Source organism: Hypomesus nipponensis, chromosome 18 (genome assembly GCF_054491055.1).
Source record: "Hypomesus nipponensis isolate SF chromosome 18, ASM5449105v1, whole genome shotgun sequence".
In the NCBI taxonomy this organism is placed as follows: domain Eukaryota; kingdom Metazoa; phylum Chordata; class Actinopteri; order Osmeriformes; family Osmeridae; genus Hypomesus; species Hypomesus nipponensis.
The window spans coordinates 4,927,139-4,954,511 of NC_140378.1; the positions used below are offsets into that span (position 1 = coordinate 4,927,139).

At 45.9% G+C, this 27,373-nt stretch overlaps 1 protein-coding gene across 1 annotated transcript; it reads right to left on the bottom strand.

Moving 5' to 3' along the window:
- Positions 1 to 4,754: 4,754 nt before the first annotated feature.
- LOC146251644 (nerve growth factor-like) lies at positions 4,755 to 26,040 on the bottom strand. The gene is made up of 3 exons (XM_084680702.1): positions 25,869 to 26,040; positions 6,179 to 6,286; positions 4,755 to 6,075 (listed from the first exon to the last, which is right to left on the bottom strand). The coding sequence occupies exon 3, from the start codon at positions 6,062 to 6,064 to the stop codon at positions 5,192 to 5,194; it is 873 nt and encodes a 290-aa protein (XP_084536828.1). The 5' UTR covers positions 6,065 to 6,075; positions 6,179 to 6,286; positions 25,869 to 26,040; the 3' UTR covers positions 4,755 to 5,191.
- Positions 26,041 to 27,373: the final 1,333 nt, after the last annotated feature.

The following is a 27,373-nucleotide window of genomic DNA, read 5'->3' on the forward strand; positions in this document are numbered from 1 at the left end:
TATGGGCTTCGATCTATAGCTTCTGTCAGTCTGTCAAATACAACTTTTACACAAATGTACATTAGAAATACTGCAGTCACCGCTACATATCCAAAACCTTTTGTCTTTTTTTTTCCAGAATCGATGCAGAATTTCTAAAAACTGGATAAATATCACATTAACCTTTGACCATTCTTGCTCTGATTTACAGTTTGTTTAAAATCACTTTGACAGAACTTTTTCAGAACCTGGATGTACTTCTTCAAAACTCTCCACACAAAACTCACAACTGACTCACAGCTTCGATCATTTTCATGTTGATGAAAATGTAGGACAGTAATCATTCCTCAATCACATGGAGGAATGTTTCTCAACGTGGAGATGGAAGGTGTACGTTAGGCACCATCATGAACAAGTTACCTTTCTCCAGGCCATGATGAGGCATGCAATTACATCACGGCAGACCAGGGTCAAGCCTGGATTCACCATGCCCAGGCATTCTTTAGAGATGTTTGTCAAAAGAAAACATCCATTGTGATGTGGATGAATGTTGATGAAAATGTAGGACAGTAATCAACCCTTTTGTTTTGCTTAATTTGTTTTTTTTTCGGGTAAGGAACACTGCAGTACATGTTTTATGTACTGTTGCATAGTTTTCTTTTGTAGATAATTATGTTTGCTTTGATACCAAAACAAAGACATTTTGTAATTTAATTGTATTTCATCAATACATTTCAGATTTTCCTCAATGAGTCCACTGTCTAGAACAGTAACCCATAGTCAAATGATATCTGCATTATTTGGATAAAGTTACTGTAATACACTGTTCATATTACCCCTCTTCCTTTAAAACCATAGGGGAGTATTTTTTTATGGATTAGCAACTGCCTGCTGATGTGTATTTTTGATAAGATGTGTTATAACTGCTTGCTGATGTGTATTTTTGATAAGATGTGTTATAACTGCTTGCTGATGTGTATTTTTGTTAAGATGTGTTATAACTGCTTGCTAAAGGTAAGATGTGTTAAGATGTGTTATAACTGCTTGCTAAAGGTAAGATGTGTTATAACTGCTTGCTAAAGGTAAGATGTGTTATAACTGCTTGCTAAAGGTTGAGACGGCGAGATCATCCCCTCACACACTCACTCAGTCTCAGGTTGTTGTATTGCAGCATAGGCTCTCATACTCTCTAGATTTAGTTTGCCCCATTCCAGGAGGAATTTTGTGTTGTTTTTTAGTTTTATACTAAACTTTTTGAAACACAGTAGTCGCCTGTCCTTGTGGCCCGCCTCCAGATCCAAGTGACACACCAGAGCCACGACGACACAGAGGGGAGTCCCCGGGGACTGCCACCAGCAATTTTGACATGAAGAAATGTCATCTAACTGGTGTTAACGTGTGAAGGGTTAAGATTCACAGTTCAGACTACTCTGGTATAGGTGCAGTATTGTTCTACAACAGGGGAATAAGGGTGAACAAGCTCTTGAAGTTACAAGGAAATACTAGTATTGTCCGGGAACAAAGGAATAAGGGATCAATAAACCTTGATGTTATAAACATTGATGTTATAAACCTTGATGTTATAAACCTTGATGTCATACTAGTAAATACTTCCTGCAATGCTGTCGTTGGTTTGGTGTAGTCTGATGCTCACGAAGAGTCACTATAGCAAACGAAGACGTGTGATCTCCGTACATAAACCTATGCATCAGGAGACCCCAAGCATGACTGGGTCATAGACGAGACACTTCAAGGTTGATTCAAACGCTAATCATTGCTATAGACAAACTCGTATGAGCCCAAGATCGTTCAACAACTGTCAATATGCTCTGCTACCATGCCTTCCTGTTAAATAAACATTACATTTCATATGGGTCTACATTTTGCATAAGAACAATAGTTTAAGATAACAAGGTAATTAAGGATTGTGGTGATGCCTGGGACTTGCAACCAAGTAGTTTTTTTAACTCAAAGCTTTCCTCTGGACTTTTTTGGTCTCAGTGGGTTTAGTAAATCAAGTGCTTCCTGCATCATTCCTGTATTATGCTCTGCTAACAAGCCTTCCTGATAACATTACATTTCATATGGGTCTACATTTTGCATGAGAACACTCGATTAAGAAAACAGGATTATTAATGCATTATGGGCAAACTTTTCTATCCAACTACTATGTAAGGATTGTTTTCCCATAAATCATAAAATGTATGCATGTACTGACATTTACACATGTATTAAATGAGAGTCAATTCCAATGGGTTAGTTAGGAATACAGCACCATCTCCTGGTGAAATGAATAGTTTGAACCAAAATCAAGTCTCCCAATAAAAGTTTTATGTTTGTGCACACAGCGAACCTCAAAAAAAAGATTTATTTTTGAAGGTGCAACCCTCTGGCCCCATGTGCCTGCTCTGCTCTCATTGTCTGGCTGAATGCTGGTCCAATACGTCCCTGATGAAACACTGATAAGAAGAAACTTGGCTCTCTTCCCGGTAGATTCGCTTTTTGTCGTTTGTTTTTATGTTCGGTCGGCGACTGCTATCAATCCTGAGGTTATTTGGACAGGAAACCCTTATAGAGGAGAACACAGCTCTAGCCCCTGTTCATGTCTTAATGAGGGTCAATAACAGGTCCCACTCTTCCTTTCACCCCAGCACCACCCATCAGGAAACCACAGAGATTAGGTTACCGGGCAACGGAGCCTGGGTAGCCTAGCAACAGGTTTCTCAGACAGGAAGGTGAGAGGGAGGGTGAGACATGAGGTTGGCACTTGGTGGGGGTGTGTTCTGCCCATTTGAATGTGTTGCCATGCCAGTTTTGTGCTCCTTAATCAGATGTTAAGTAATTTGAAAGATATATAAAAAGTTTGAGAAAATAAATAATCTTTTTTTAAACTGACGGTTCTGTTCTATTCTACTGTCCGCCCAACGTGCAAATCAACCTTCGTCCGAACATTATTAATTCAAATTCCAAAATGTGCTCAGCCAATAGAATCGTCAGAATGTAAGGTTAGACAACCCCCCAAAACCTGCATATTAACATCTTTGTTGTTGAACATGGTTTGTTGTTATTCATTGTGTAGGATCGAAATAGCTGCCCTCTGGTGGAAGGGAGATGAACTGAGATGACTCAACAGGCAGATAAGAGTTTGGGGGTTAGTCAGGGGTCAGGGAGGCTGAGAAGAGGCTGTGTTTACAGACAGACAAGCATGCAGGCAGACCTGGCTATTTACTGCCAAGACTCTCCCTCCTTGTCCAGACTCTCCCTCCTTGTCCCTACCCTTCCCATTCCCCCACTGATCTGGCCCAAACGTTGACACAAACGCGACCAGGTATGTGAATTGATGTCCAATCATAGTAATTTACAACTTGTTTTGGGGCCAATTAGACCTTCCATGTATTCCATGTATTATTTACGTAACAGTGTGACTCTAAGGCATCAGAAACACATGTATGTTTGCTTCCTTGCTTCCTCCACCACATGAGGGCAGTGTTTCTATATTTCTGACATGGCTGAACCAACCACCTCTGGCTGAGAAGTCGATTGACATATCTAGGGCTAGCGTCCACAGCGAAGGGACAGCACTTAATCACCGCTCTGTCAGCATATGTGTGACTTCTCGGTGATGGATCACCCCTTGGCGCCTTATCTTTCCCAGCGCTGGCCGACGTCTCTGCCTGGTTCTGTGTTGAGGTGACCTGGTCCTGTGGCTTGCCAAACCAGCGTAAACACTGGCTGATGGAGGACGGCTGGCATGGGAGGAGGAAATGCCGGCCTGCTCACAGAATGCACCGATGCGTCGAGTCTCAGGCCCCATTTTTGAAACGATTTTTGAAAAGGCTGAACAGTTTTCAAAATGTAAACAAAAAAGTTACAGTGAAGATAAAAACGTAAAGAATAGCGGGGGGGGGGGGGGGGGGTTCTCTGTCTGTTTTCTTGAGACTCGGTTCATACCTCTGCCAGCTCCAGTCCTGTCTCGTCAGTCCAGCATTCCCCCGGATTCTCTGCTACCGGTACCCTCAGCCCTGTCCTTTCTACGATTTACAATAAATCGTTAGTTTACTCCCGTGGTCTGAGTTTTGTATTTGGGTCTAATTGCCAGCCAGCCATCCTGACAGGCAGTTGCAAGATTAGCATCAAGTGGAACTTTTAAAAGCACAAGATGACCGTAGGGTTTCCTATGATTTGATTAACATTCCAGCTCATCATGATGGCTCATTAAGACTGTTAAAATCTATAGAATATCGTGATGGTTTAAGCAACAATTCATTCAACTTATTTTTCCTTCTGAATATTCTTTTTTTTTATCATGGCCAGCCTCATTTAGTTGTTCAGAGTTGAAGAGTTGCTAGTCTTCATGTAAATGGAGGAAAGTGTTGAGCTGCCTCTGGTGCATTTGTTTGTTCATGGCTGGAGGAGAGAGGTCCCGCTACAGACTGACTTTTGACTTTTGAGTATTTAGAGCACACAGCCTTTGTATGGCATTCATGAGGAAATACATTTACGTGCTATCAGAACAGAAAGCGCTGAATAAATGCACTGCATCCAAGCTGGTTAGTTAGTCAGGATACAGTACCCTGAGGAAGGGTCACATGTTTTTGTGAGGTTCAAGATTAAACTTGTCTATCAGTTGTCTGTTGGCTGTATGAAGTGTTGTTTTCCTAGACGTGATGATGTTTTTCCCGAGCAACCACATGGTCAGAGCAGGACAACAGCTCTTGCATGTACTGAGGTGTTTAATAAATAACAGCATCAACAACAAGAACAATACCAACAAGAACAATAACAACACAACAACAACACAAGCTTGAAATCATAATGTATATACACATTTATATATATATATATATTTTATATTTGACTATATAAATATGACATGCAGTCCTCATAACTTAAAACAACCAGGATCTTTCAGACTGAGGTAGGGTGGGTGGGGTCAAGAATTGGGTGTGAATGAGATTGGAGGGGCGGGGGTGAGGGGGTGGATTGAAGCACACAAGTGAAGGCTGTGGTCACTGTGTGTGTGTGTGTGTGTGTGTGTTTGAGAGTGGCTTGAGTGTGTGTGTTTGGGGAAGGAGGAGATGGTATCGTATTGGCAATCAAGCTGCAGTGGCTCGTTGAAGGGAATGTGTGCTGGTTAGGGTGGGTGTGAGACACCACACGGGTTAGGGTGGGTGTGGTGGTTGGGGCGGAGGGGGGCACTACCGCGCTCCAGTCAGTGCCTCCAGTACTTGCGGCTGAGCACGCAGACGCACGCGGCGTTGATACGGATCAGACGCCACGCCGTCCGGTTGCGGAAGGTGGTGAGCGCACGAACGTACGTGTGTGTGTTGGTGCAGTAGGAGTTCCAATGGCGGCTGTCGATGCCACGGCAACCCGACTTGGAGCCTCCCCCTGCCTTGGCCCCCCGTCCCCCGCCCTGGCCCCTCCCCCCCCCGGCGGCGGCGGCGGGCCCGCCGAGTGTGGACGCGGTCCGGCAGGTGGTCTCAAAGAAGAACTGTTTCATGACCTCGTTGCCGATCTTGATGCTGGGCAGGACTATCACCTCTTGGTCTTGGATGTCTGTGGCACGCGTCAGGTTGCCCAGCCACACGTTGATGCTGTCGCAGACGGAGAACTCTCCCCGGCTTTCATTGTACTTTCTCTGTTTCCCCGCCTGCCGCCTCACCCGGGTCCCCCTTGGCCCCCCCGTGCCGGGCCCCGCCTCCTCCCCCTCCCAGACGCTGTGCGAGGGGGCCGTGTCGCTGAAGACCACGCGCGGTGAGGAGCGGTAGCGCCGCTTGCTGAAGAGTTTCGGGTCCACCTCAGGGATGGAGGAGTCTATTGGGGTGTCGAGGTCAGGGTTGCCCAGTGATGAGCTCCTATCCTGGGCCGGCGAGGCAGACGTCTTGTGGGCCTTCCTGCCCCTCTGGTGGCTGCTTTTCCTATCCTGTAGGGCGTGGCGCTCGGAGAGGCGGTCCCCAGCTGCCGTCGGCTGCTGTCCTGATCTGTGATTGGCCGCCCCGGGACCTAGGGCCCCTCCTCCTTCCATGTTCAGTACAGCCTGGACGCCAATCAGGAGGAGCAGGACCAGTGGCGACGACCTCATGGGCACACGTCCTGCCACGCACACACACACACATTTAAAAGTTAGTCCATTTAGTGTCCACAGCACACGATACTCAGCAAAATGGACCCAATCCCGATAGAGCTATGTGTTTACCTGTGGAATGTGTCCAGTTGAAGTGTGAGGCTCGCTGACCTCTAGAGACAGATTCCACTGCAGGCCGAACCTCTCGTGTCTGCCATGTGGACCCCCTGAACCACAGCTCTGAAACAGACACACACACAAGCAATGTGAACTACTTCTCTTTCTCTCATTCACACACACTCACCACTCACACACCCTACGTTTACCGACCTGCACACACACACACACACACACACACTTGGCACTTAAGCGTCTCCTAAGCCAGACAGTTAAGGCCACTTAGTCTGTGCCTGTACAGTGAAGATGGCGCAGGCCTGCACTGTGGAATCTTTCCAGGCCCTGCTTTGTGAAGGCTGTGGAGAGGAATGTCTGGGTGAATGCGAGGGGACAAACCTGGACAAGAATGCAGCTGGGAATAGCTCCTCTGTCTGCCCCCCGATCCAGGACTATATAGACTCTCTAGAACAATCTTTTTGTATGGAGTAGAGCAGAGCAGGGTAAACCAAATAGGTGGACTGTTTTTTTTCCAATGTCAAATGCAGGTGCTTGCATCCCATAAGGGTAGCTACTTTTATTACCATGAAACATTGATATAAGATATATATTTGTTTGTGGGGGTTTAAGATTTTTTGGAAGTGCCCTTCACCTTCCAGCCTTTCTGAAGTCTGTCTCCTAGACTCTCGGTGCTGTCACATCATTTCAAGATCAGATTAGATGGTTTACACATTCTTGCCCTACCTGTCATTCAAACTGCTCCAGACCCTGCCTGATGGACAAACAGTTTACCATCACCCCCCCCCCCCCCCACACACACACACACACACACACCCCCCCCACACACACACACACACACACACACACACTCACTCACTGTGTTTAACTCTCTGCCACCCGTCAAAATGTGTGGTATTTCACACCTCATCATACGTCATACGTATTCTGAACACACACCTTACATAAGTAGCACATACAGCTAAGTTTAAAAGCCGTGTGTCAGCTGTTATAGAGGTTATATAGACGTAAATCTATGTTTTTACCATTTCTTATTGTTTGCAGTTATGAATGTCAAAACCAAACGTGCCTTGTGCTGTACATGCCCACAGGTTGCTGTGTAAAACAGGGGGACGTCTGTTTTTTGTAAATGACAAAGTCAGAGTACCTGTCTGTGCTGGTTCAACAGGGATACAAGTTCCATTCTCCTCAGGTATATACAGTACATTACGATTTACACCCTGACCAGTAGATGGCAGTCTCGCCTGCATCTGGTGTCCAACAGACAACAGTTACGAAAAAGACGAGTAGCCTGGGAACCAGACCAGTCTGCAATCTCATGGTTTACTTGGTCTGGCAGGTAAGTCTGGCCAACCTCCGATGCAAACAGATTTCCTTCCAGCATAAAAAGTGCTGGGCCAATCACAACCGTTATCTGACATGGGGCAGGTTTACAGTAATATGATGGCTGTATGATCGCCATTGAAGCATTATCATAAACAATCAAGGTGATGTTATGTTGCTGTGAGTCAAATTGCACATATACAACCAATCACAGCCTGTGATTGGTTGTATATATGCAATCTGATTTCAGTTGCATCCAGAGGCATTTAACAAGGGCAGTCATGCTGTTCGTCAATGTCGCTTCCTCCTGATCTTTCCCTGCTCCTCAACCTAGGGTCCTCTGACTCTCAAATGTGACCACCACCTTTACGAACAGCGTTTTAGCCAGCCAGGTCACCGAGAGCTAGCTCTTTAAGGGCAAGCGTGGGTGGTCATTCTCCTGAGGGGAAAGTTGAACCAGTTCAACTCGGTTTACACTGAGAAGTTCCAGATCCATTTGGGAATTGGTTTGGCGATGCCTGGCTACAAGAAGAGAGCCCCTTGCTTTAGGGATATTTCCAGGTGTCGAGACACAACACAGCTGGCTAAGACAACTCGTCAGGCTGCTTTTTGCCACAGGAGCACGCAGACTTGGTTAGATTACGGACCTGTTTCAACACTCTAATCATGCCCCTACCACACTATCTGCATGTCAAGATCAAAACCTCAATGTGTTTGTAGTTTGAATTTTTTATAGTTTGTCTTTTCATGTTTAGTTTTTTTTCATGGCTTGAATCTCTTTTCTCCAGAATGTTTCACTCAAGACATATAATTAAAAACAAAACTAATTATGGGCGTTTCAACAAATTATGGGAATTATGGGAGTCAAAATAAAATACAGACTAACATGGGAATGAAACCAGGTGATCTTTTTTTTTTTTTTTTTTTACCATTTTGAAAAGCCCTTGGTAAGCATAAGATTCATTCCATTATTGTTGTTGTCAAAGTGTCTATCTAAACACATCTCAACCCTGACTGCAGTGTCTTACGGATCCAAACATCCTCAGGGTCAGTTTCCAAATAAGTATGCACATGGAACCCACTGATACTCCAGAACACAAACATGAGCTGATCCAAACACAGTTAGTAGATTGAAAAGGGAGGGGGGCGTGCTAGCATGGCCCAGGGTGAGCCCCGAGGGTCATAATGCTGAAAATATGGGTCTTGTTGTAAATGCCCAAGGGGATAACGTGGCGCCATGGGAGCTCCAGGGTCAGCTAGCTTTGGAGAGAATCACCGACTCCCAGCTAGCTTTGGAGAGAATCACCGACTCCCAGCTAGCTTTGGAGAGAATCACCGACTCCCAGCTAGCTTTGAAGAGAATCACTGACTCCCAGCTAGCTTTGAAGAGAATCACCGACTCCCAGCTAGCTTTGGAGAGAATCACTGACTCCCAGCTAGCTTTGGAGAGAATCACTGACTCCCAGCTAGCTTTGGAGAGAATCACTGACTCCCAGCTAGCTTTGGAGAGAATCACAGACTCCCAGGATTAGACTGACTTTTTGGATTGCTAAAAACACTTGTACACGCATAACAACACACCAAGAATTTTAAACATCCGCACACAAACACACACGAGTGAAGTTGTTTTGTGAGGTTTGGCCGTGGTCCCTTCTCTGCGTGTTTTCAACTGATTCCGAGGAAGCATCCTGCCTAGCAGCTCTGGCTTCAAGTGTACACTAGCTGTCCTGGAAATCTGAATATTTCATACATTTACTGGCTGCTGAGAAGTCTTAAACAGGAAGGGCAACATTAAAGGATCAAGGATATCACACAGGGACACACTCTCTGAATGGATGGAACATCGTCTCAAGAGATGTTGCAATACTGCAACATCCAGTGTTTGACACAATGGCATTTTATGGTACAGACAAGCTAGTTTGTCTCACTCACTCTCCCTTTATATACAGTCCACACACACATGCATGTCCCTCACGCACAAACTGCTCCACTTCTCTCACACACTCACTCACTAACTCACACCCTCACTCATTTATGCACTCCCTCACCAACTCACACAACTAATTAACTAACTAACTAACTAACTAACTAACTAACTCATTCACACACACACACACACACACACACACACACACACACACACACACACACACACACACACATACACACACACACACTCATTAACCTACAGACACTCACAAACAAACACACACATACACAAATACATGCACACATTCAGTACAGCAAATGTAGTTTTGGTCTTTTGCACAATGTACAAAAACTGCAATTCAAAGATGTGTTTATTGTTTGAAGCTTTCCTCCCAAAGGTCTTTAAAAATACCCCTAAACGTTTTTGATAAATATCTGCTCTTTAAGTGATTCCAACAGGAATCTATGTTTGCATGTAGTTTCAAAAAAAGTCTGTCAAGAAATGACTGTCAGTAACATGTCTTTGATGTCGAGTTGCCTCACACTATCCACAAACGCTAAATTTCAACAAGCATGATCCACAAATCACTCGTGACATGATGCCACACACCGCAGGCAAAACGTTTTGGTCAAGGATTGTATCCAAAATCAGATGTTGTGAGCAGTCCAAGGTGCTGCCTCAGGTCACCACCTCAGGTGAAATAAGGCTGCCAACAGCCATTGCTGGTAAATACTTGGAGACAGTACCGGTCCTAGCACATTTCGCAGACCTGCAGTTGGTCATGACTGCAGCAACTCAATGTAAAGACACAATCGCGAAAAACGGATTGACTAAACTGACTAGAATTAGGCTAAATGGCTATACATAGAGACAAGCCATACTGTACACTGACAGTTTATTGTACTTGTCAGAATTGAGTGAATTGGTATGACTGATTTTCAATCAAATCAATTGTTGTTAAGGTTACTGTATTTAAATACTGTATCAAGCACCAAATGTCTAGCATGCGGCCTATGTTAAAACATACAGTATCAAGTCATTCTTTACAGTGAACATGTATGTACCAGTAACCATATAAAATGTAGTTGAGTCTAACACTGGCAGTTGGTCAATTCCAAATAATCCTGTCTGTGTGTCTGTCTGCCTATCTCTCTGAAGTGGGATATACATTGGTCATGAATAACGAGGCCTTGTTAAAAGACCTGTCTGAGCAGGCCAGCACGTCTCTCAGCCAAGCACACACACCCTCTCAAGGTGCTGACAGGGTGGGAGCAGATTATGAAGGGGCGCCAAAGAGTGATGGTGTCCTTATCAGCACAGAGAGGGATGTGGGGATGAAGCCCAAGGTAAACAGATTATCCGTGTCCCTCGTCAGCTCAGCAAGCGAGCGATCCCTCCTCTTTGATCTGGAGGATATAATGATATTCCAGGGATGCACATACAACAGCAAACTGGTTCTCGTGTTTGCGGTCTCGCTCTCTTACTCTCGCTGGCTGGCTGGCTCTCGATCACTCGCTTTCTCCTGCTCAGATACACAACGGACAAGCACGCTCTGGTGCGGATGCCCTATACGCTTATTTATTTGGCACTCAGCTCGTCATGTAGTCCCAATAAATCAGCTCCAGAGGCAGAAGATCTTGCTCAAACGGAGTGCTTTTGGAAAGTAAAATGATTTAGCGATTCACTGCAGAAGTCTTCCAAATGGTACAGCTGTGCTTATTTGTAGGGTCACCTATGCATTATCCTTTTCAAATGAAGCCCCGCTTCTTCATGTAACCTGTTTGTTTGGTTTCCACCATAGCCAGCCTCCCTGAACACTGTCAACAGAGGAAACGTGACAGAAGCAGCAGAGGGTTGTTTTACTGGAGGAGTAAGCATCTTTGTTCATCTGACCTTCAGACATGAGGCATAGCTTTTACTGGTATCATCCATCCATCAGGACAATAACCCCGAACACACTTCAAAAAGCACCCAGGAACGGTTCAAGAAAAAATCCTGGTGTCTGATGTGGGGCTGACATCTGTAATATTAACAGTAGAATGTAGAATTGTGGAGACCAAGAACTAACATCATTTTCAGTGAAAACAGCTTTGGGGGAATAAGTGCGGCAGTGCCAATAAAATATTTGCTACAAGATAACACAATCTGTTCTTTTTATATTACCTCAGCAAAATGTTCTCATGTAAATGATGTTACGCCACCCTGATCGAGGGAGAAAAGAAGCGCACCGCTTGGGATATACGAGCCTAGCAGATCGAAGTCTACAGCAAGTAGCTGGAGGTTTTCCGTTCTTTACCCATAAACTGTAACGTGAGAAGCAGAGATGGAAGACGTTCTTGTTGGCATGGGCTTTTGCCATCCTCCTCCTATTTGAAAATCATTCGCTGGGAAAGAGAACATGCACCTGTTGTACATCAGGGACACCAGAGAAAGAGAAACACAGACACGAAGAGTCAGACCGAGGCACTCGGAGCATGTAAAAGCACTTGACTTTTACTGACGATGATAAACGACGCCACGGTGGGACAAAAGCACCTTGTTACTAATGAACCGAGTCTAGTTGAAGCATGTCAATGTTGCTCGTTCAGTTGATGTTCAGGACCACATTTTAGCAAGTTTATTTAGAATGTTAATTTGATGAATAATTCGATTTTAAATCACAAAACCGTGCTATCTTTGGCAGCCGTTCTTTTGAGCAAACAATGTCAGAGCCATTTATTGTATTTGAGCAGGAACAGAGCAGGGAAAGGATGTGCACACAATTGGATGTACAGGTACAAACACACACGCAGACACACACACACACACACACACATACACTCACTTCTGCTCAAACCTGCAGGTATTAGACTCTGGTTGCCATTGGCAGTGTGTCTCACACAACTAGTTCTATGAATGTATACAGTAGGTGACAGATCGCTATTTTTGGACTAATTCCAGCTCACTTGTTAACAGCTCCCATCGCCAGTTTCCAGGGAATATTATTGGAACGGGGAGGTTGAGGTGGGGTGAAGTGAAGGGACTGAGGCCTGGAGAAAACCTACTGATATACTTTGCTGGGTTGTTTATCTCATCCACTTTTTCAATCTTACTCTCCTTTTTTACATCCACGTCTCCCTTTCGGTCTCTTTCTGTTCCTCATAGTGAGTGTCAGTTTGTCTGTAATCATCACTGCTCCAGTAGAACTTCTAACCCTCTCTCTCCCCCTCTTTGTCTCTCTGGCTCTTCCTCTCCCCTTCCTCTGAGAGTCCCCAGACTTCACTTTGACCACCGAAGCTGATTCATGGGTCTCCTGCTGGATGAAGGTACCATTCTTGATAGACACAGTCCACTGAGAGGGTGTGTGTGTGTGTCTAACATGGATAGCGCATTGCGGGCCAAGTCTGTGTGTGTTTGAGCGTCCAGGCCAGGTGCAGAGATGCGACCCCCAGGGGGTGACCCCTCCCTGACAGAGTCCGTCATTTCTTGCTCGGAGGTGTAAACACACGAGACCCCCATCTTCACAGACCACATTCTGATTTGCAGTGACTTGGCAGCGGTCAATGCGTGCGTGTGTGCCCGTGTGTGTGCCTGTGTGTGTGTCCATGTCTGTGTCCGTGTGTGTGTCTGTGTGTGTCCGTGTGTGTGTCTGTGTGTGTGTCCATGTCTGTGTCCGTGTGTGTGTCTGTGTGTGTCCATGTCTGTGTCCGTGTGTGTGTCTGTCTGTGTCTGTGTGTGTGTCTGTGTGTGTGTCCATGTCTGTGTCTGTGTCTGTGTGTGTGTGTCTGTGTGTGTTTCCATGTCTGTGTCTGTGTCTGTGTGTGTGTGTCTGTGTGTGTTTCCATGTCCGTGTCTGTGTCTGTGTCTGTGTCTGTGTGTGTGTCTGTGTGTGTGTCCATGTCTGTGTCTGTGTCTGTGTGTGTGTCTGTGTGTGTGTCCATGTCCGTGTCTGTGTGTGTGTCTGTGCGTGTCCGTGTGTGTGTCTGTGTGTGTGTCCATGTCTGTGTCTGTGTGTGTCCGTGTGTGTGTGCATGAAAAAGCGACAGCAGGAGACCAGGTGTAAGAGTTGGGGATTGTTCTTCTTGCCAATATCGATGCAATGGTCTGGAAACGATCCTCCACAGTGGCTTCACAGCTTCTAACTTCAAAAAGAAAACATTCTCCCTGATCAACGCTTCAGCTAAATAGTTCATATTGAAGTAATGACCTGGGAGGAGATGGGGGCTGAGTGCAGCAACGTGGCGAGTCTTAATTAAATACACACACACACACTTCCTACCACATGAATTATCCTTCAAGGACATGAAAGCATCTTGCAGCCACTCAACAATGGTTTAGGCATTGTATTACATTTAATAAATGAAAATTATCCTGAATATGTTGACAACATGGGGACTTAGAATCTTGATCTGGTCTATGGGCATTTTCCATGTTATCTTCAAAGAAAACATGACAACCACAGAAAACCCTCAGTGTTCCAGAGACTTTCTAAAATGTTCTGCTGCATCTTAGCAAAAATGCTTGCTTTACTGACTACAAAGCAATGGTTGAGGAAATCCGTTGTGTTGCAATGAGGATGAACAAGCATTCACCATATTAGATCTACTCCTTATGCTGATGAACAGAGTCCAAAGCAAACAATATTTTAGCTGGGAACAAGTTTCAAAGCTAATCACTGTTCAAAGTAAGGATGTCTGGGAAACTGGGAATACAAACAGAAACAGAAACTTCTGTGTTTTCTTCTTGTGGTTTACATTTACATTAACATTACATTTACTTGACGCTCTTATCTAGAGCGATTTACAGTAAGTACATGGACATTCCCCCGAGGCAAGTAGGGTGAAGTGCCTTGCCCAAGGACACAACGTCATTTGGCATGGCCCGGGAATCAAACTGGCAACCTTCAGATTACTAGCCCGATTCCCTAACCGCTCAGCCACCTGACTCCTGGTTTCATACTGTTTTTACCACTTAAATTTTTTCAACATTCATTCAAATCTTTGGCCTAAATGTGGGCATTTAAGATTTCTGTGGAACAGAAAACCCTGATGGAATAGCAGAGGGTTAGAAAGGAGTAAAAGACAAGAGATCTGGAGAAATACAAATACATTTATAAATAAATAAACAAATAAATAAATACAAATATCAATCTACTGGATTTACTACGTTTGGTGTGTTGGTCCTTCCTGTGGAGCAATGGGGCTTGTCACTACCAGATCTGTCCTCCTTGTGTGAGCAGGTTTGTGTGTAATTGACAAGCTTGTTCTTCAAGCATGTTGAAACAACTGTCATCCAAATGTTCAAAAGCCTTCAAAGAAATGTCTATTCATCTCAATCAAGTGTTGTATTTCGGTTTATCACTTTGATGGTAAAAAAAAAGAAGCTCCCAATCCCAGATTGTAAAAGGAGATTAATATGAAAATGGCTCAAAATAACATGTACATGCACTTCATAAGGCCCTTAAACTTGTTAAACTTGGTAACTCGTAAACAAAACCCTAAAAATGTTTTATGTGTGGATTTTCCAGGCCAAAATAGGGTGAAAAGTGATATCCATAAATTGTAACATGATAAATTATTTAAGACGGGTTTATGTAAAGCCCTTTGTTTCCTTTCCTGTATTGTTTCTTTGCAGTTGGACTGTGTGCACTTAACTGTTCTCTGCAGCCCTACCCCTACCCTAGCCCTACCCCAGCCTCAGCCCTACCCTAGCCTCAGCCTCAGCCCTACCCTAGCCTCAGCCCTACCCCAGCCTCAGCCTCAGCCCTACCCCAGCCTCAGCCTCAGCCCTACCCCAGCCTCAGCCCTACCCCAGCCTCAGCCTCAGCCCTACCCCAGCCTCACCCCTACCCTAGCCTCAGCCCTACCCCAGCCTCAGCCTCAGCCCTACCCCAGCCTCAGCCCTACCCCAGCCTCACCCCTACCCCAGCCTCAGCCCTACCCCAGCCTCAGCCCTACCAAAGCCCCAGTCTCAGCCCTACCTCAGTCCCACCACATAAGAGCTACCCCACCCTTGCCCTCCTCTAGTCTGCAGGACAATCTCCCGTGGGAGTCCAGGGCCTTGAATACAGGATGAACACATCTAACATGTTTTCCAGAGACCCAGACTCTTTGTGGCCTTGACATTCAACAATCTTCTCATGACAAGCACTTACGGTTTCTGGCATGGCTTTGGCAATAACTCCCTTCGTCTGGTGAGAATCTACCGTCCCACTGTGGGACAGATAACAGCGGATAGGACAGGGCTGCCGGATGGAATGTTTGGGGGATGAGTAAGGGACGAAGGGAGGCAGAAGGACTCCTAAGAGGAATGGATCGCAGAACGTAGAAATGTAGAGGAGAGGAAGAAGTGAGTGATGACTGAAACGGGAGGCAAAGGAAGACAAGCAGAGGGGAACAGTGACAGAAAAGACCGAGCTGCTGACTCGACTGCTGGCCCGTCTGGAGATGGAGGTAGCGATGAAAGGGAAGTCAAGGGGGATAACCAGAAAGCCACCGTAGCTAGCTTCCATCCCGGTGTGAAGCCTCTCGATGTGTTTACCAGTGTCTCGTCCCTGTGCTCTGCTGTGCAGCTCGCCACAACAAGTAGCCCCACAGCTGCACTAGCTCATGTTGCAAGGGGGAAATCCTCTTGGCACACTGTGTACTCTCACCTCTAATGATATTCCACAAATCCTTCAGGCTTTTTGAACTGGCCCGTCTCAAAGCCAGAAGTACTTGTCAGACTGACATTCTGTACATACGCAAGCAACACATTGAACTTTATGCAAACCGGGAAGGGCACATGCTAGATTTTGTGCTTGATTAATATCTGTAGTACCATTGTCAAATGGGCTGAAATATGATAGGTTATTTACTTACAGTAAAAAATAACTGTACAGTATAGTTCTAAACATGGAGGTAATTATATGAGGATATAAGACAACTATATCAAAAAGGTTCTACGACAACTCCTGATAGAAACGACCAAACAAATTGAACCCAGGTGCTTCATTCAATACTTTAGGCTTTAGTCTAAATATACCTAATAATCTCTACTAATCTCATTTTCTCACTTTAGGGATTTGGGCCTTGATACAATATTGGCTCAAAGTATTGTTCCAAAAAAGTAGAGATGACTACAATCTTAAGATCACTGGAACAGGAAGCGACATGTGAATGATCAGATGATTACTATCTCTGAGTTGCATGATTTTGGTCATAATGCTTCATACAGTTGTGTGCCACACATCAAATGCATGCAGCCTTGGATAAATAACCACTAAGAACTAAGACGGGGACCAACATTGTTTTTCTAGGATGAAAGATGCACCATGAATCATCATATTCAAATCTATATTCTTTAGATATTATCAAAGGAATTTAAGTGAGAAAGAATTGCAAACGTATTACACTGCAATGTCTAAAGCCTTAGATAACCCATAACCATATATTAAACGTATAACCCCTCAACCAGTACCGTACAATGTTACCCTGGGACATAGAATGCAAACTTGTCAACACATTGTCGGCTTCTGTGTGGTCTCTCAACACTACAACAGTTGTGGGGATTTGGAGAGGAGCTTGTATCTTTGGCCAGTATTTTTGGCATAATGATTCAACTCATCTCTGGTTTTTCTCCCTGTCTGTCATCCTCTCTTGCCATCTCTCATTTGTTCTCTCTGGAATGTTTTGTTTTTCTTTCTTTCTTTTTGTCCCCCTTTTTGTGTCATTTTCTAAATCTTTTCTGTTGACCCGCCCCTGTCCCCCTCACCCTTCCTCCTTCTGCCCCCGTTTACGTCATCCCTTTGCCTGCCCTCCCTCGCTCCATTTCATGGATGTCAAACACCTGTCTACTGTGCACGAAGACCTCCCAGACCCTCAGTGTGTTTGCTGGCCATTAACGTAGTTAAGACTGTGGGTGTGTGTGTGTGTGTGTGTGTGTGTGTGTGTGTGTGTGCATGTGCAGCCTGCAGTGTGTGCCAGACCCAAACCATAAAACATTACCACAGACTAGATGTATGAGTATTTACCATCGTTTAGATGCACGGACTTTACACAGAGTGCAGCTGTTGAAAAATGGCTTCTTGCAGGTTTTCTCCTCCGATGACACACCATCCATTCTCACCGGGGTTTTTTCTTCGTTTCTTTTTGGTTCTATGAAGAAGGGGAGGTCTATGGTCTGGCTTTCAAACCTAGTTAACCATCCTGACCTCACAAGCAGTCTTCGCTACTCCACAGATGAGCCTGATCTCTCCTGTATCTCGATATCTCTCAACATTTTTCAACCTTCAGTTCTACAAACTGGCCAATCGGCATTCTCTGTGGTGCGATTAGGTTTGGCCACAATTTACCACTGTAGCCAGCAGACATGTGGTTAACACTGTGTTATCTATTGTTTCGATTTGGGTGTAGATAACATTTTGGCATTGCCTATTTGAAAGCGTGGCCCTATAGTTTTCATGGTACAGTTTAATATAGCACAGTACAGGTGCACCATGTGTCACACTGAGAAGTCAAATGACGTGGGAGATCCTTTGAAGCTTAGAGGAAAGCCATACAGTACAGTTCCTAATCAGGTTCATGGCTGTATTGGAGCAGCTTGGCTCAAAAAGGTATGAGGAATTGCATGAAAGCTTCTTTTTTGTCATTTTACAGGGTGAACTTTGTCAAAACATCCGCCAGGGGTACTCTCAGAGCAGATATTGTGTAAGCCTAGCTTCCCCGCACTGGTTCTTCGGAGTCCCAGTTCAAAGTCAGACCATAAACAAGGAGAACTGATTCCATTGGCTATGATTACTTAATTATGCATAATTTGATAGTTTTTTTACCCCGGCTTGTGTTCCCAATGCTGTTCAATTTATTACTTTTGGTGAAAATCGTGTCTGAAAAACATGTTGTTAGTCTGTTTATTGTTGGAATTCATAATACAGTAAAGAAAGTGTAGCAAACGCCAAATGCCAAAATAACATTCTAAAGTTCTGCTTTTCGCTTCAACAAACTATTTAACGTCAATTGAAATCTGCATCTACTGTATTGTGTTCCATAAAGTAATTACCTTGGCGTGGTGTGCAGAGCAACTTGAGCCTGATAGAACACATTTTATGTGTTTGTTTTGTTGAGCCCTGCCATGATCCAAGTTTTGTAAATATGCTGTCTTTATCACATTAAATAAAACTAGTGCAGGGTATATACTAATATGGTATATATTTCAGGCTCTGGTTGATAGTTATTCTAGTTAAAGCCAGGGTAGGTCATTTTGTTGAGAAACATTTGTTGTCATTTTTTGTCATCGGACCGAATGCAATGATTGGACTGTGTACATAATAGTCTATGATAGCTAATGAACATAATTATCTAGCTAGCCAGCAGCCTGTAACTTCCAATGTTGTCAACTACCACACAGAGATTCAATTTCACGCTCGCAGAGCATGCCTTTGTATATGCGAATGCCCTATCAGAGGAAAGCTGGAATTAATTACTTAGTACTCCATGTAACATCAGACCATGTACATTTAATATATAATATATGTAATGGGAGATTTTCTTGCAATTTCCACCACAATATCTAAATGTAATTAAACTAATGTCTCGTGTAAAAAAAAAAAACTAAAATATCTAATTAATTTACAGATTTTATTCAGAAGCGCAACTATCAACTTGAGAACCATTTGGGTTAGGATGGAATTATCTGTTTATTACAGTTTATTACTTGGTCGATGCTACACTAAATCCAAGCCACCAAGTCAGCCATGTTTTAACCATAATGACTGTTGTCCCGATGTCTACACAAACGCAAATAAATGTGTAGCCGCTGGATGTAGCTGTAAGCAGTGTACACCAATAGCAAAATAATAGCTCAGTTCACATCACGGCCCAGTTTACGGTCTGGAGACTAACATTCACATTCTGACAGTCTACCTCTCCCTGTACGCTGACGTTTGTAGCTACACCCGTCACGCATCGCATCCTTTGTCAAAGTGAGAATCCTCAAATGAAGTGAGTAAAGTCTGTAATGCAGAATGTATTTCCCCTTCATCTCCATTGTATGGCCATGTGGTGAGGTGTGAGGAGGTGTGGTGTGGTGAGGTGTGAGGAGGTGTGGTGAGGTGTGGTGTGGTGTGGTGTGGTGAGGTGTGATGAAGTTTGTTGAGGTGTGGTGAGGTGTGGTGAGGTGTGAGGAGGTGTGAGGAGGTGTGGTGAGTTGAGGTGTGAGGAGGTGTGGTGAGGTGAGGTGTGGTGTGGTGTGGTGAGGTGTGATGAAGTTTGTTGAGGTGTGGTGAGGTGAGGTGTGAGGAGGTGTGGTGAGGTGTGGTGTGGTGTGGTGTGAGGAGGTGTGAGGAGGTGTGGTGAGGTGTGAGGAGGCATGGTGAGGTGTGAGGAGGTGTGGTGAGTTGAGGTGTGAGGAGGCATGGTGAGGTGTGAGGAGGTGTGGTGAGGTGTGAGGAGGCATGGTGAGGTGTGAGGAGGTGTGGTGAGTTGAGGTGTGAGGAGGCATGGTGAGGTGTGAGGAGGTGTGGTGAGTTGAGGTGTGGTGTGAGGAGGTGTGGTGAGGTGTGAGGAGGTGTGGTGAGGTGTGGTGAGGTGAGGTGTGGTGTGAGGAGGTGTGGTGAGGTGTGGTGAGTTGAGGTGTGAGGAGGCATGGTGAGGTGTGAGGAGGTGTGGTGAGGTGTGGTGAGGTGAGGTGTGGTGTGAGGAGGTGTGGTGAGGTGTGGTGAGTTGAGGTGTGAGGAGGCATGGTGAGGTGTGAGGAGGTGTGGTGAGGTGAGGTGTGGTGAGGTGTGGTGAGGTGTGGTGAGTTGAGGTGTGGTGAGGTGTGGTGAGGTGAGGTGTGGTGTGAGGAGGTGAGGTGTGGTGAGGTGTGAGGAGGTGTGGTGAGTTGAGGTGTGGTGTGAGGAGGTGTGGTGAGGTGTGGTGTGGTGAGGTGTGAGGAGGTGTGAGGAGGTGTGGTGAGGTGTGGTGTGGTGTGGTGTGGTGTGGTGAGGTGTGATGAAGTTTGTTGAGGTGTGGTGAGGTGTGGTGAGGTGTGAGGAGGTGTGAGGAGGTGTGGTGAGTTGAGGTGTGAGGAGGTGTGGTGAGGTGAGGTGTGGTGTGGTGTGGTGAGGTGTGATGAAGTTTGTTGAGGTGTGGTGAGGTGAGGTGTGAGGAGGTGTGGTGAGGTGTGAGGAGGTGTGGTGAGGTGTGGTGAGGTGAGGTGTGGTGTGAGGAGGTGTGGTGAGGTGTGGTGAGGTGTGGTGAGTTGAGGTGTGAGGAGGCATGGTGAGGTGTGAGGAGGTGTGAGGAGGTGTGGTGAGGTGTGGTGAGGTGAGGTGTGGTGTGAGGAGGTGTGGTGAGGTGTGGTGAGTTGAGGTGTGAGGAGGCATGGTGAGGTGTGAGGAGGTGTGGTGAGGTGAGGTGTGGTGAGGTGTGGTGAGGTGTGGTGAGTTGAGGTGTGGTGTGAGGAGGTGAGGTGTGGTGAGGTGTGAGGAGGTGTGGTGTGAGGAGGTGTGGTGAGGTGTGAGGAGGTGTGAGGAGGTGTGGTGAGGTGAGGTGTGGTGAGGTGTGGTGAGGTGTGGTGAGTTGAGGTGTGGTGAGGTGTGGTGAGGTGAGGTGTGGTGTGAGGAGGTGAGGTGTGGTGAGGTGTGAGGAGGTGTGGTGAGTTGAGGTGTGGTGAGGTGTGGTGAGTTGAGGTGTGGTGAGGTGTGGTGAGGTGAGGTGTGGTGTGAGGAGGTGAGGTGTGGTGAGGTGTGAGGAGGTGTGGTGTGAGGAGGTGTGGTGAGGTGTGAGGAGGTGAGTTGAGGTGTGGTGAGGTGTGAGGAGGTGTGGTGTGAGGAGGTGTGAGGAGGTGTGGTGAGGTCTGAGGAGCACACTGGGACTGGATGGTGTCAAGAATGACCGGGGGTTCACTTCTGATGTGGTTGAAGGAGATTATGCTACACAAACGTCACAAACATACATTCACACATATTTATATATATATACAACAGGATGGGCAGTATAAACAGTATATCCTCTAGAGCAACACTCTTGTTAAGGACTTATGTTTTCCTTATGTGTCGGTGATTTGACTGTGTGTGGGCGGACACCTGAAATGTAAGTGTTGTTTAATGGTATGGGACATGGTCGCAATTTGTGTTTTTGAGATCACTTTCACTGCGTGTGTGCGGTTGAAAGTCGGGAGCTGCATGTCTGGACAAGCTGCAATCAAGCTGTCAACCGAGACAGGAGGGGAGGACGAGCGAGAGTGAGGCGGCATCAACACACTCACTCTCATGCATGCACGCACACACACGGTGATACACGTAGACAAATCCAACAACATGAAACATCCACTGAGTCAACACATTACTGACACCCCTCTGTTATTGTAGTAGTGAAAGCAGACCACTTAATCAGATGTGGTCATAAATCAGAGGCTGCTGTGTGTTTGTGTGCATAAAAGAGAGAGAGCGAGAGAGATAGAGAGCAAGAGAGAGAGCGAGAGAGAGAGAGAGAGAGAGAGAGAGAGAGAGAGAGAGAGAGAGAGAGAGAGAGAGAGAGAGAGAGTCAGTTACTCCTTGTGGGTCCCATCAGTAACTGAGTGCATGTGAATGAAAAGTGTGCATGCACGAGCTTGCAGGGCAGAAGGGCTTGCATGCAGGTGTGACTCTGAAAGAAGTGCACGAGGATGTGTTTGTGGCAACTCAAATACAGAAACACAAGCGTGTGAGTAAGGGACCAGGAGAGGTGGTTGTATGTGTGACTCATTGAGCAGGAGAAAGGGTGTCATAGCTGGAAGTCACAGAGGCTTTTAGCGTGGGACAAACTGACCCGTGTGCATCCAAAGGAGTCTCCACATTCACACACGGGGACCACAGACACCCAGGCACACGATCCCACCTCTTGGATGGGATGTGACCACCAGCCATGAATCCTCTGCAGTCAGAGAGACAGACTTGCGCAAACATTTCTGTCTTGTGAGATCCAGAACGCGGAACCGGAGCGCAATCGTCTTTTTTCCTGTAAAAGGACTCAAGTGGGAAGGCTTGATACTCAGGGAGCGATGTGAGGACAATGGAATTCTATCCATCTTAAACCGACCAATCCACGTCCACTAAATTAGGAATGTCAAACACCGTGCTGGTTGATTTGCTGGGCATGAATTCCACTGCAAAGTGCTGTTAAGACAGGATTTCTCACAAAACAGATTTTTCTCCTCTCCTCGCACTTATCCATGCGTGTTCTCTTGTATAGTGTGACTATTCTTCCCTGCATCTGCATGCATGCAGTCTGTCTGCATGTATGTGTTAAGGAGATGGTGCAGAAAGTTCATGAACCCAAGCAGCACCAACCCAGCCTTTATTGCAATTGCCTCCACAAAAACAGGCTTGACCCTGAGTATTGACCTATGGTCATAAGACCTACACACACACACACCACACACACACACACACACACACACACACACACACACACACACACACACACACAGCCTGACTCCAGACTCAACAAGGTGAGACACCCAGGTGGAGTTCACACTGATCCACATCAAACATGAGGCTTTGACCCCAATGACAGCTAGCGAGCCAGTGCCCCACAGGGAACCCAAACCCTCTGACCCAGTCTCAGGTTGCGCCCCACTCCCTATCAAAGCTTTAGAGTCAGCTTATAGGAAAAATGTTTGTAGAGCAGTCAAAATATAAAATGTCATGGTCTAGACGCCAAAATACAAACATTCCTTACAGCTTTCAAATACATGTTTACAAAAATACTTTATACAGCGACATATTATTGGTCAAGTTCCATCAAAGCTCCATCGAGCCCCATTCACCCCAAATACAGAACTCCCAGCAATGATGTAGGAAAGTAATTACTCTTGAAAGTATTATTTCATTTACTAATAATTACTCTGACTTCGATATACAACAATTTAAAGATCTGTGGGAAATGGTCACAGTATGTTAGGAACAGCTGTCAGAATGGTGTATAGACCTGCCAAGTTTAGTCAGAACTAGGCCTAAACCAACAAGTTTTAGCCCTACCCCAGGCCTAAATTAACAAGTTATATCATAGCCCAGGCCTAATCCAACCACTTCTAGCCCTGGCCTAGGCTTACAGTAAGATAAGAAGTTGTAGTCCTGCCTAGGTCTAAGAAGTATGTGTTTCCAAATTCTTTGGTGAGCATAAATAGGTATGTTGTTGCCCTAAAACAAAAAAATGTGGATAAACAACTGGAAGGAAGGCATTGACAGACACAAGTTTATGCATCATTTCAAAGAATAAACCTCAAGAAAAGATGCTGAATACACACAAACACATTGGGCTACACACAAATGAACACTTACACAGACATGCACGTATGCACGTACACACCACCACGACAGCATGTGTGTACACAGAAAAACACACAAACACAATCAGGCAAAGCATAGGGAAAGCTGTAGTTCAGCTTCAAAGGGAAACATGAGAAGGGTCATGAATAATCACAGACATCTTTGTCTGTGAGGAAAACAGCACTGTCCATCTGCCCACCACACACACACACACACACACACACACGCAAACATAACAGAAAGGGTGGTGCGTGTGCAGGTGTTTATTATCAACGTGGTTAATTAGTGCCTGCGTAAGGCTTGCGTTGATTTTGGGCTTGTGTTCACGGTGCCTGTGCGTTTCGGAGTGTTATTTAATTGAGAATGATTGTTCAGGAGAAGATGTTCATGGTAATAGGATGTGATGCCCAAACGACAAATAGAATGAACAATGACCTGAAACTCTAAACTAAAATAGGTCTCTTTCTGTTAATAAATGAGTGGTTTTCCTCCCCAGAGAGACTCACTGGCTTGCTCCTCTCATTGTTTGGTATCTGTTTGTTTATACAGCACAGATGTGTGTATGGTCTAGACAACGCACAGATGTGTGATTTCTTTTCATGCCTTTGCGTTTGAGTGCTGCGCTGCTTCACGTGTGCGTGACAGAGTATCCCATACATCCTCATGGTCCCTCCATGCTCCGCTGCACTTCATCCAATTTTGAATTTGAGAAATCTCTCTGTCTCACGAAAGTCTGGCCACACAAACGGATAGAACGACGAGAGCCTATAGAAGCCAGCGCGCGAGGCTTTTTCCAGTTCCGTTTGAGTGTCCGATGTTGACGTCAGTGACTATTTGTGTACAGTATGTGTGCCTGTGTGCACGCGTGTTTTTGTCTTTGTACATAAACGTCGCTAGCAGGGACATTCCTCTCCTGTCAGAAGCTTGTTAGGAATTCCCTGGTAGGAGTGGCAGGCATGAGGTCTGTCTTTAGCACACCCCTGCAAGACACGCACACACGCACTCACGCATTGTGTGTCGTGTAGACATGACACACACGCAAACACGCGCTTGCGTGCATTCACACTCGCACGCGTGCAAACACACGCACTCGTGCAAACACGCGCACCCTCATCGCAAGCCCCACCCTCCTGGCGTGACGGCAAACCCAGCGACACACTCCATGTTGTAGGTCGGAGCCCATCAATGTTCTCAGGCTGAGGGTTGTGTAACATGAGCAGTGAGAGAGAGGTGGAGAGATAGGGAGAGAGAGAGAGAGAGAGAGAGAGAGAGAGAGAGAGAGAGAGAGAGAGAGAGAGAGAGGTGGAGAGAGAGAGAGGTGGAGAGAGGGAACCACAGAGGGAGGGTTTGACTTGAGAGAGAGAGATAACGAGGAGAAGTGGAGAGACGGAGAAGAAGGTATCGGGGATAGGGACCCCGAGGAGAAACTCGCCGTTGTTAGTACAGATAGAGAGAGAGGAAGGGAAAGAGCGGTGCCGGGAGGGAGGGAGAGAGAGACAGAGAATGAGGGAGAAAGAAGGAGATGGTGGGTTGGAGAGAGAGAGAGAGAGAGAGAGACAGAAGGACAGAATGAGAGAGAGATGGATAGGGAACACTGTAACCTGATGTCTGAACAGTGAACTCATTCCCATTGATGTATGGACCTCCCCACCCCCCACCCCCCCCCCGCCTACCCCCAATCCCCCTTTTTTTTTTCCTCTGCCCTCCCTTGTCTCCCCTCCCCCCTTTTTTACCCTCCACCTTCTCTATAAGAAAAGATTTTTTAAATGACCAACCATTGCTTTCTAGACGGGTATACCACTTCAGCTTTTCTTCAGTAAATTCCACAAACCTATTTCTAAACTGTCTCTGTCAGAGTTCATAATGGCATGTGGCATACCGTGCTATACTTGGAGACCCATATGTATACAGCAGGTCCCATAGGGCAGAGACCATCATTAGTGTTTACGAAAGGGATGTTTGGTACATAGACTTCAGATGCTTCCTGTCACTCAGTCACAGGTAACCGGACTGATAAAGCACACAGATATTCCATTTCTCTGTCGTATGCTTACACACAACGGAGAACAGTTGACACACACACGCACAACACTCCACAGGCAGACACTTTATGTCTGATTCTCTTGTTCTCCCTGACACACATGCAAAACACACTCTGTGCAACAAGACAGCAACAGTGCTTTACTCACCTCCAGACACACAGCCTCTGTAAACGCCCCGTGAGGGAAAAGGTCCCCGAGAAAAGAGTTCAAATATTTCCACTCTCCACTCCACACGCAGAAGTTATCCCCAACTCCCAAATCCTGCTCTGGTTTGGAAAGCTTTGGAAGCTAGGGTCCCATCTACTTTCTGTTCGTCTGCCTCTCACACTCGTTGTAAAATGGATTGTTCTGAAAGTTAGTCAGAGGAGTCCCAAAGCTGCTCCCACCCGACTGCAAGGTATACCGCAGGTCCTAGTGCCTATCCTCTCCCCGCCCTCTTCTCCTTTGACACCCTCGTTCTCCTTATATATACCTCTGTCATTACTCATTCGAAATCCCTCTCTCTTGGTTCCTCCCCACCCTCTCTCTAACCGGAAACAGGCAGTGGAGGTGGTCCTCTTTAGGACATCCTCTCTAAGATGTGACTACGCTTGTGCACACGCATCCCAAAGATGAATCGCCTGGGTGTGTGTTTTATAATGATGTATTCATTTGACCCATTTGGCTGGTCAACTCAGCCCTCAGTCCTGTCTTAGTGAAAGGCCCTTGGTCTTTTCTGGGAAGAATAACTATTAGTCACAATGGATTCTAACAAGCCTGAGTCAGAGCTAGTCTGGTTTACCTGTTCTCACAACAAAACAGAGGACTATCTAGCGGACTACTATTGGTACGTGAGCACACAACATCCTTTCAACCGACATCCATTCAGCCAATGTCCATTCAGCCGACATCTGTACAACCAACATCCGTTTGACAAACATCCGTTCGACCAACTTCCATTTCGCCAGTGTCCTTTCAGCCAACATCTGTTCAACTGACATCTGTTGCAAAGATGTTGGCTTGACAATCTAGATCAATACTTTTGACATCTTGACCAAAGAACATTTTCTCCGGTGACACACGTGTTCAGAGGAATGGAAGTCATTTATTTCTCATTAGAGAAAGAGAAAGTTCAAAATAGAGAGATAGCGAGCAAGAGAGAGCTACAAACAGTTGGAGAGAAAGAGACTGCGCTTAAAAATGAGGTGTCGAGAAAGAGAGAGGGATGAAAACAGAGATAGGGAGGAAGAGACTGAACTGAAAACAGAGAGAGTGACGAAAACAGATGTAGAGAGGAAGAGAGAGAGAGAGACGAAAACAGAGAGAAAGAGGGTGGAGAAGGCAGTGTGACGTTTGATATCCCTTCACTGCACAGAGGCACCGGCCACACCCTGCATTCAGCACGGCCTCTTCTGTATCCCCACACTCTCTCTCTCTCTGTGACATCCCTCTCTCCCTTTCTTCCTCAACCCTCTTCTACCCAGTCTCCCTCTCTCCTCCTCCATGGTGTGTTCTCTTCCTCCCCCCCCCCCTCCCCCTCTCTTTTCCCCCTCCTGTCTTCCGTTGCCCGCCAGGGCCCCACTTGGTCTTCTTTCTCTGTTTATGTCTCGCTCCCTTGTCCCCTCTGACATCCATTTTCTTTCCCCCTCCTGGCCTTCTCTCCCCGCTTCTCT

Bases quoted from the DNA above. Each gene is read 5' to 3' on its own strand.
- LOC146251644 (XM_084680702.1), bottom strand. From the start codon at position 6,064: ATGAGGTCGTCGCCACTGGTCCTGCTCCTCCTGATTGGCGTCCAGGCT.